This window comes from Poecilia latipinna, unplaced genomic scaffold (genome assembly GCF_001443285.1).
Source record: "Poecilia latipinna isolate Pla-1442-1.1 unplaced genomic scaffold, P_latipinna-1.0 Scaffold3058, whole genome shotgun sequence".
Lineage (NCBI taxonomy): Eukaryota > Metazoa > Chordata > Actinopteri > Cyprinodontiformes > Poeciliidae > Poecilia > Poecilia latipinna.
Window position 1 is genome coordinate 1 of NW_015115674.1, and position 9,890 is coordinate 9,890.

Here is a 9,890-nt window from a genome sequence, read left to right on the forward strand (position 1 = left end):
TATGGGAAAATTAAAACCCATTTTGTCCCTATTCTCAGGAATCACTGAAGTACTGGTAATCATTAATTGATGGGTAATCAATAACTGCCCGCCTCTTCCTGTTCCAGACGCTCTGACCTCAGCTAGAAACGCCAACATGGAGCTCCAGGCGACGCTGAACCAGACCATGGAGGAACTCAACTCCTGCTGAAGCCCCTCCCACTGTGTCACCTGACAGGAAGCTCCTCCTTCTCCTTCCAGGGGACAGGTGGAGGTGGGCCGGGGGGTGTGGCCTCCTGTCTGGATAAATCCTGATGTCACACATTCCGTCTGTCACCTTTGACCCCATCCCCGTCACTAACCGCTCCCCAGCGTTTGACTAATTCAGTGTTTTCTCTGAATGTTCAGTTTCCTTTGATAATTGATTTGTTAATTAGGGCCAAATATTATTTCAGCCAATAACGTTGAAGGGGCGTGGCTTCAGTGTGTGATCAGCCAATCATGGAAAGACATTCCACTGCCAAATATGGTGACCCAGGGGCCAGAGCTCAGATGAAAGTGTTTTTACCTGGTGATGTCATCACTGTGATGATGTCACAATTCATTCTAATGACCCAAAGCAAAGATTTTATAAAATAAAACCATTGCATGTAAAAACTGATCGACTGGCTCATTGATCGCTGACCGGCTGCTAATTATTGGAATCGTTCTACTGTAGCGAGTTTGAATATTAAGTTAACTGGTTCAGCACCAAGGACATCTCCGTTTCCATGGAAACCGTCCAACGTGATTACCTCTGTAACCATGGAAACCCAAGCATCGCAATATTTGTAATGAGGTCCTGAGGCAGAAACCAGAACTAGAACCAGTTCAGATCAGAACCGGCCTGGTCTGATCTGCTTGGGTTCAGATCGTTCAGCAGCGCCCCCCGCTGGCCCTGGCCAGAATAAAAACTGCAAGATGAAATATTTAAATTTTAAACAGTTTATTTCTAAAAGGATCCAGAAAAATCATAACTTCATTCATTCAGATTTAAATATTTTCATTCTTTGTCGTTCCTGCTGATGGTACTAAGCAGCCGGTCCGGTTCTGATCCAAATAGAACCCTCAGTTCCTCCTCCTAAACACTAGAGGGCCCTTGCTCCACAGGATTAGCCTCCAGAGGGAAACTGCAGGGGAGTTCTTCCTTCAGCTTTCTGAAACACCTGCTGATCCCTCTCAGCCAATCAGAATGCGGCTCTGAGGTCAGGTGCTTCAGCAGGTCGCACTGCCCACAGGTGAAGTGGCACATTCTGCACATGCTCAGTAGCAGTCTGTGATGTCATCAGTTTTAATAATTTCTTTTTAAATAACTATGATTAAAATTGAAGCTAATCAATAATAACTTTATTGATCATGTCGGAGCACTGCCACTTCCTGCGCTGCCGCCGCCGCTTCCTGTGCCGCCCTCAGGATGGGCTGCAGCTGCTGGTCCAGGGAGGGGGCATCGGCCTCGTTCCTGATGATCCAATCGAACTCCACGCCGCGGTCCAGCCCGCACTCTGACTCTGCATCATCCACACCTGAGGGACAGGTGAAAATCTGAGCAGGTAGACGGCTGCGCGGCACACAGAGGGAGAGAGAGAGGTGGGTTGGTGTACCTGGCGTAAAGCTCCACCCCCTCTGCCCCCGGGTCTCCTCCGAGCACTGGACTCTGACGCTACGGGTCTGACGGGGAAACTCGGACTGGAACCACTGCAGGTCCGACTGCCGCCTGGCATCGCTCACCACCTGACCAATCAGAGGGCAGAGAGTCGTCCTGACCAATCAGAGGGCAGAGAGCCGTCCTGACCAATCAGAGGGCAGAGAGCCGTCCTGACCAATCAGAGGGCAGAGAGCCGTCCTGACCAATCACAGCCCTCACCCACACAGGTTGCTGGGCTCCTCTGGTTGCTAGGCGACAGAAGAAACCCGGGTCACGGTTCCGTCGGTCCTCCCCCCAGCGGATCATATCGGCCCGGTACCGCTCCTTGTACGGTCCGGAACCCAGCAGTCGGTTCAGGTCCAGGCCGCGCTCCTGAGGGACAGGCACAGGTAAGGTGGGAGTTACCATGGCGACGGGATGCAGCACATGGCGCGGTCTCACCTGAGCGTACTGCTGCTTCAGCGGCCCGGATAGACGCAGCACGGCGCACATCTCCGGGCCAAGACTGCAGAAGAAGAAGAAAACGTTAGACGGAGCAAGCCGATTGGTCCACCACCCCACAGGTCCCGCCTCCTGAGAGAGACAAACAGGACGAGACCTGAACCAGGATCAGAACCAGGACCAAGATCATAACTAAGACCAGAACCAGGACCAGAACCAAGACCAGAACCAGAACCAGTTACTTGAAGAGGCTCGACAACCTGATAAAACAGGCTGGTTCTGTTGTGGTTCTATTCTTGTAATGACTGGATCCAAATATGACCAGAACCAGAGAATCGCTACTGTGGTTGCTCTGAATTTTTGGACTTCATTGGTTCTGAAGGTTCTGTTTGACCCATCAGAACCTCAACATAAAACTCTTCACAAAAACATTTAAACCTGGACTTTCAAAATAAAAGCTTCACCTGCTTCAGTCAGACACTCGTTGTCATGGAGACGAAACCAGGTAAGAGTTGGACATGGAGGGACACCCCCGACCCCCGGATCACAACTCTGATCAGAACCGGACCGGCTGGAGGAATCTGCTGGTGACGGATCTGATCCGAGGTTCTGGAAGGTTCTGTGAGGAACACAAACCGGGTCACCTGATCAGAACCATCAGCGACCTGGAACCAGAGTCATTCAGGACCAGGACCGCAGAGGTTCTGATGCTTCATTCATAAAGGAAACAGTCACGTGACTCCAATGTAAACAACCCGAGCCCGTGTTCTTATCGGAACCGAACCTTACCGATCCTGGATCATGTCCGTTATGTAATCTTTCCCTGACTTCCGCTTCCCGCTGAAGACCAGAACCAGTTCGGGTCCAGACGCTCGGTTCTCCATCTGTCGGTCCACCTGAGGCGCTGTTGGTTCCGTTCTTGGACCGGACCAGAACCGGAACCGCACCGGGAAGCTCTTCTCCTCAGGTGCCAAGTGGACTAGGAGGTTCTGCTGGAACCGGGGAAGGACCGGTTCGACTCGGAGAACCATGTGACCATCATCAGATCCAGACCGAACCATAAATGGGGGACGGAACCGGAACCAGATCAGAAACTACAGGTTCTGGCTCCGAGTAAATGCCGGGATTTGTTCTGTGTTCATTAAACTATTAAAGGTAAAAACAATAAAAGCTTTATTTACTTATTTTTATTGAAAAAAAAACAACATTAAAATAAAAAGTTAACTGTTGTCCTGCCCCCCTCATGTCGTCAAGGTGGAACAGTCTCTCATACGTCATCAGCTGAAACCAACATGGCGGCCGTCATGATGAGCTCAGGAAGGAAACTTCTGCAGGTGAGATCAAGCAGCGTCTGCGACGTCAGAGAGTAAAGTATGAAGCGTCATGTGTCGGAAGGAACGTTAAAGTTTTAAGTCCGGGTTGACCTTTCACCCCGTTCACTCCTACATCGAAAAAGACCCCGACCAGCTGTAGTTTACATTTTCAGCACCAGGGGGCCACAAGTTTGACTTTTTTTTTTTTTTTTACTTTATTTACAAACAAACAATGTACAATTGTATACATAAATTCGCTCGAGGTGCTGGGGTAACAAATCCATAAATTTCATGAGAAAGAAAAAAAAAAAGACAAATTTAAATTACAAATTTAATTACAAAATTACAAGTTTGATATTTATTCGTTTTTTGACGGTGACGTCAGAATGTATTTCCACCAGTCCTGGCGTGACCCTCTCCGCCAGAGGGGGCAGCGTGGGGGCACAAGCCCCACAGATGACTGACACATAACCAGGGGATTATAAAGTGTTCAGAATCACAAACACAATAAACATAAGAAAATGTATAACTATATGTATAGTTCTGTTAACTGTTCCTGCTTCTGTCTTCTGATCGTAGTCTGAAAACACAGGGGAGATATTTCCTCCAGGGCCGAAGTAGGCCTTGTCTTCGGGGTGAACTCCCTCATTTGCCTGTAACGGGGCAAAGAACATGAACCTCCGGTGGCACCGAGGTGCTGAAGAGATCAGTTTAAGAGCTTAGCAATTACAGGCTACACAAACTTTTCCTAACTGCCGCTGCCACTCACTGTGTCAGTCAGTGTTCTCCTTAGACCTTATAACGAGCCATCATTTGGTGCAGGTGTGTTAAACCAGGGAGAACTAAAACATGCAGGATGCCGGGCCTCCAGGACCCACCTGGGGACCCCTGGTTCAGTGACACAAAAATATTGTCAATCCTTTATATTTGAAAACTGTTTTTATTTTTTTAAAACAAACACAGCTTTCTCTGTGAACATTGCAAAATTTCCTAGACAACTTTTTATTGTATGATGATTTATCAATTAATACACATTAAAATCTACTAACATTTCTTAAAGGCAATTCCCCTGCAAATTGACTAGTTATAGAAATCATTACATAATCAGCTGTTACTCAAAAACATTTATTTTATGTAGCTTGGTATAAAGTGCAGCTAATATGCTAACAAACATCAAATAAAGGACAAATATACAGCATCTATAAATGGAACTAAAATGTCCTTTTTAAAAGAAACTGAATGTTGTGACTTTATGAACCAAAAATGTAACAATAAATTCATCAGTTTGCTCCTCTAGTCTGAAGAAAACATTTGTTTAAAAATCATGATAAATTGAGACTTCATTAAAGTTTTTAGAAAGTTTTCAAAAGTGGGTGTTGTACAATAAATCTATTCCATCTTTAGTTTTAATATAATAAAATTTTATCTTCTAACAGGAACGAAGAGCTAAATTATGATATATTTAATCCCAAGTTTTATTCTCAAATACTGCTTTCTAAAAATCACCTCCACTTTAAAAGTGAAATAATTTTATTATTATTTACAATCTTTATTCTAACATGTTAATATCTTAATTTAAGATTTGAAATTTATCTTTAATTTGTGACATTTTACTCTCCTCAGTCAGACTTTTTATTTCTTCTCTTTCTGGTCAGTTTATCATATCAAACTTCTGATTATTAATGTGCCTTGTCATGATATTTTCTTTTAATTTTCTATAAAGACGGAAAAAACATCAAAACATTGCAATAAATCCGCCTTTTAACTCAAAACGTCACATGTAGCAATGAATTGTCCACCTGCATGTGGCTTCGTGTGGCTTAACAGAAGGCCGGAAATATGACCAAAAGGGGCGGGGCTAAAGCAGGAAGTGAGAATTTACAGTGCAGGAGGAGGAAGGACTGGCCCCCCATGTATCACCATGGTAACAGGGTGCAGGTGCCCATTGCAGCAGCCACGCCCACCTGAACACCTGGATGGCAGAACGTGTCTCACACTGCAGGACGACCAGTTCACCTGGCAATTAATGGATTAATTAAGGAATCTGTTAATTGATTCATTGTAATTATTCTCATGTTCAGGCGTTTTAACTGAACTGGCCACAACTTTGTGTGTCTCAGACCCGGTTCCCCAGGCCGCCGGTCCGGTCCGGTTCAGCCCGTCCGTCCGGGTTCTTCGCTCCGTCCGAAGGCGCCATGCTGCCGGCGGGAAGCTTCAGAGACCGGCTGGCCTTCATCACCGGAGGCGGCACCGGCCTGGGCCGGGCCATGACCATGGTTCTGTCCCAGCTGGGAGCCCGCTGCGTCATCGCCAGCAGGTCAGAGGTCACATCAGAGGTCACATGACCCCATCAGGAAACGTTCCTGAACTTCTGCTTGTCTGGTTCAGGAAGCTCGACGTCCTGCAGGAGACGGCTGGTGAGATCAGCAGCCAGACCGGAAACCAGGTAACCAGGTCGTCCCAGAACCGGTCCAGAACCCAGCGTCCGACCCGGTCCGTGTCTGTCCTCAGGTCCACGCCCTCCAGTGTGATGTCAGAGACCCTCAGGCCGTGGCACGCTGCGTGGACCAGATGGTGGCGCTAAGCGGACTTCCTGATGTAAACCAGAACCAGAACCTGTTGCCGTCGTATGTTCAGAGCATTGGCGATGACATCACCCTGTCCTGTGTCCCCATTGGTCCAGGTGATCATCAACAACGCTGCAGGGAACTTCATCTGTCCGACGGAGCGGCTGACGCCCAACGGCTGGCGGAGCGTCACTGACATCGTCCTGAACGGGACGGCGTTCGTCACGCTGGAGCTGGGCAAGAGGCTGATCCAGGCCCAGAAAGGTCAGAACCAGAACCGGGTCCAGAAACAGAACCTGAGCCGTTTTAACTGTCTCCTTGTGTCTCAGGCGCCTCGTTCCTCGCCATCACGACCATCTACGCCGAGTCTGGTTCTGGTTTCGTGGTTCCGAGTGCAGCGGCCAAGGCTGGAGTCGAGGCGCTCTACAAGTCAGTCGGACCCCGATGTGTCGCCCCGGCCCTGTCGTTGCCATGGTAACTGTGTGGCTCTTGCCCGCAGGTCTCTGGCTGCAGAGTGGGGGCGCTACGGCCACAGGTTTAACATCATCCAGCCTGGACCAATCAGGACCAAGGTACCGCCCACTTCCTGTCCTTTCCCTGGGCTGGTGCCATGGTGCCCAGGCCTTGAACTTTGACCTTTCAAGCCCTTCGTTGTAATATGAGTTGCAGTGATTAGTAAGTTTTATTGCTGAGTTTCTGCTGGATTAAACCGATCGACCCATATTGGAATCTGGGTTCTGGTTCTGCTCAGGGAGCCTTCAGTCGTTTGGACCCGACCGGAACCTTTGAGAAGTCGATGATCGATCGGATCCCGACGGGTCGGCTCGGAAAACCAGCTGAGCTCGCCAACCTGGCGGCGTACCTGAGCAGCGACTTCGCCAGCTGGATGTCTGGAGCAGTGAGTTCTGACCCGTTTCTGACCGCAACCGACCAGCATCCTGACCCGGTTCCCATCGGAACCGACTGGAGCTGGTTGACAGTTCTGAGCAGTTAAACCACAGAACCTGTCCAGAACCAGAACAACTGGACAGGTCATGTCTCACATGTCTCAACAAGCCCACTGCCTCCATGATGAGGTCATCGGTCATGACCTGCTCTGACTGGACAAAGAGAAGATTTTTTCATCACGATTTCTCTGAACGGCCATCTTGGTAGGCAAACGCAGCACAAAGCGTAGATGAACTAAATATAGATGCTCTGACCAACAAAGAGAAAGATACATGAACAAAATGGCTGCTACCGAGATTGGCCGTATTGTTATAATAGCAACACCATGCAAATTGTTAAGGCAGTTAGTTTTGGATACCTACCAAGATGGCCATCAGCTACAAACTTCCAGAAGTTTGACATCACATGAGAACTTTGTAGTTCTGAACTTAGAAGAAAACATGTGACCTCCACCTGACTGCGTCCACAGGTGATCCGTTTTGATGGAGGCGAGTATGTATCGATGGCGGGAGAGTTTAACGAGCTGCGCAAGGTGAGTGGAGCTACTCACCTGTCTCATGTCTAGTGATGGCATAGTTACTTTGAAAAAGTAACTTAGATTACTGATTACTTGATTTGGAAAGTAACTAAGTTACATTAAGAGTAACTTTTTTAGTTACTTTCAGCAGCTGCTGACAACGCTCTGCACCTGTGAAAATTACATTGAGCTTAATAGTAACAACAGTACAAAAAAAAGTTTGTAATTTGTGTGTGTTTTTGTGTGTCTGGAAAACTATAAATAGGATTTTAAAGCCCCCCTCCTGCCCCGGCCTCCAGGTTCTGCGTTACATTCCTGAGTTTTCTGTCGCAGCGCACAGCGCTCCTGCTGCGGCTCCACAACTCAATGTCCCGCTGCACAGATTTGTGACACTTATCTTAATATTAATAATTATAATGGCATTTAGTTGCACAACTTTACGGACTCGTTCATTCGTGGCTGTTTTCACGTTTATTGCGCTGCTCATATTAGTCTCCATGTTTGTGATTTTCTGGAGCGCAGCGCGAAGCTCGACGTCATTCAGGTAATATATTAACTTCACATGAACAAAAACACAGCGGGACGGATCATCCGTCCTGAAACTAACTGGATGACAGACAAATTCTGGAGTTTATGTCTGCTTATTTCCAAGCCCAAAAGCTCAACCCGCGACTCGTCACATCTGCAAGCGACGTTAGAAACAAAACGATCCCAAAGCTGCTTTTAATAATCGGACTTGGCGAGTGAAACTTAAAATAGTTCCTGTTTTTCCAGCAACAAAATGCGCATCTCTCTCCTCCCTCTGTTGTTTTTGTTTCTGTCGCATAGAAACGGCGGTTTTTCCCCAAGACGCGTAGAGGAAATAAAATGAAATTTCAAAAGAAAATAGTAACGCAAAGTGATTTCGATAAGTAACTGTAATCTGACTACGGGATTTGACACAGCAACGCGTTAGATTGTTACTGAAAAAAGTGGTGCGACGTCAGTAGCACGTTACTGACGTCACTGCTCATGTCTCACCTGTCCTCCAGGTGACTCCGGATCAGTGGAAGATGTTGGAGGCCATGATCAAAGGTACAAAGGGGTCGTAGGAAAGCTGACAGCTGATTGGACCACAGAGACCCCGCCCCCTGCTGATATCTCTACATCTGATTGATTGGTTAATAATTGTAACTAATGTGGTGCAGTCATGTGACTGTCTGCACATGCTCAGTGTGAACCTTGTTCGATAATAAAAGATGAAATGAGGGGCTTCATGTTTCATTAACTGACAAACTGCTGGGTCAGAAAGTTCTGGAGGTTCTAAAGAGACGCGGAGACCAAAGAAGGTTCTTCACTTTTATTGTGAACAGAAATCGACTGGAAACCAGGAGCAGCGACAGGTGTGTGTGTGTGTGTGTGTCTCAGTGTGTGTTGATGTTCTGCTGACAGCGGCCAATCAAAGTGGAGACCAGCTTCTGCAGAAGCTCCGCCCTCATCTTGCAGATCTCCAGGACCTCATCATGGTTCACCTTCTCCTCACGGCTGTAGTCCAGGGACACCTGCAGAGGTAGAGACAGGTGAGGACAGGTAGAGACAGGTGAGGACAGGCAGAGACAGGTGAGGACAGGCAGAGACATGTGAGGACAGGACAGTGTGTCCTGTCAGAGACCTTGTTGGTGACGAGGGTCAAACCCAGAACTCTGAGTCCGCAGTGCTTCGCCACAGTGACTTCAGGGACCATCGACATTCCTGGACAGACAAGCAGACGTCACTATGACACCCAGCCATCATCCAACATCCAACCATCATTGACACATTTCCAGACGTTCAGTGAATCAGTCAGGTGTGGGACTGCAGCTCAGCAGGTGAGAAAAGCACATCATAACGAGCTAGCATTAGCTGCAACAACTCGCTGTCTCTCACTGACAGAGGACCCCAGTCTCTCTTCTGCTCCACAGGGGTGTGGCCTAGTCAAAGCACGGGTCTGTGAGTCCCAGTTGATTAATTTCAGCATCTTCATGTTGGATCAAAATCATCCGTCTGCTTTTTATCTCCACTTTCAGATTCACGTTTCATGATTTGGATCTTTGGTCAGATTCTGATGGACGATAGAACCAGATTCAGATTCAGAACCGGAACCAGATCGCAGGGAGACGCAACTTCTGTCTTCAGATCAGGTTCACTGTAAAAATTAACTGGATGGACTTTTGATCGGTTCTGGTTCTGGTGTTGTCAAGTCAGAGTGCAGGAGGACAGAATCCAGGATGTTGGACATTTAGCTTTAATAGATTCATGATGTTCTGTTCCTGGACAACCCATCTGATCTCCAGAACCGGCTCCATCTGGGCCAAGATCAGGATTCATCAGGGGCCTCGTGTATCAAACCCTGCGCTGTTTTCACACTGAAACTTGGCGTAGGACAAATTTAGAAAAGTGCGGTGCACCAAAAAATCCAGATG

The 9,890-nt window shown here is 47.6% G+C and overlaps 3 protein-coding genes across 4 annotated transcripts in view; 1 reads left to right on the forward strand and 2 right to left on the reverse strand.

Annotated features, from left to right (window-relative positions):
- Positions 1-947: 947 nt before the first annotated feature.
- On the reverse strand, positions 948-3,190 carry pmvk (phosphomevalonate kinase). The gene is made up of 5 exons (XM_015022615.1): positions 2,894-3,190; positions 2,105-2,168; positions 1,883-2,035; positions 1,620-1,749; positions 948-1,541 (listed from the first exon to the last, which is right to left on the reverse strand). The coding sequence occupies exons 1-5, from the start codon at positions 3,163-3,165 to the stop codon at positions 1,366-1,368; spliced, it is 795 nt and encodes a 264-aa protein (XP_014878101.1). The 5' UTR covers positions 3,166-3,190; the 3' UTR covers positions 948-1,365.
- decr1 (2,4-dienoyl CoA reductase 1, mitochondrial) lies at positions 3,188-8,697 on the forward strand. 2 transcript variants are annotated; one of them, XM_015022613.1, is made up of 11 exons: positions 3,188-3,259; positions 3,386-3,438; positions 5,538-5,734; positions 5,806-5,863; positions 5,929-6,015; positions 6,101-6,248; positions 6,314-6,413; positions 6,484-6,556; positions 6,736-6,882; positions 7,402-7,464; positions 8,481-8,697. In XM_015022613.1, the coding sequence occupies exons 2-11, from the start codon at positions 3,397-3,399 to the stop codon at positions 8,538-8,540; spliced, it is 975 nt and encodes a 324-aa protein (XP_014878099.1). In that variant the 5' UTR covers positions 3,188-3,259; positions 3,386-3,396; the 3' UTR covers positions 8,541-8,697. The 2 variants fall into 2 exon arrangements, with proteins under 2 accessions (XP_014878099.1, XP_014878100.1); XM_015022614.1 differs by lacking the exon at positions 3,188-3,259 and having other exon boundaries at positions 3,368-3,438.
- Positions 8,698-8,834: 137 nt separating this feature from the next.
- Positions 8,835-9,890, reverse strand: part of LOC106940007 (purine nucleoside phosphorylase-like) — an 11,252-nt gene continuing 10,196 nt past the window's right edge. The window contains exons 7-8 of the mRNA XM_015022609.1: positions 9,101-9,199; positions 8,835-8,990 (exon numbers count right to left, since the gene is read on the reverse strand). Of these exons, the coding sequence (XP_014878095.1) occupies positions 8,853-8,990; positions 9,101-9,199 (237 nt within the window). The 3' untranslated portion in view covers positions 8,835-8,852. The remainder of the gene's footprint in view (positions 8,991-9,100; positions 9,200-9,890) is intronic.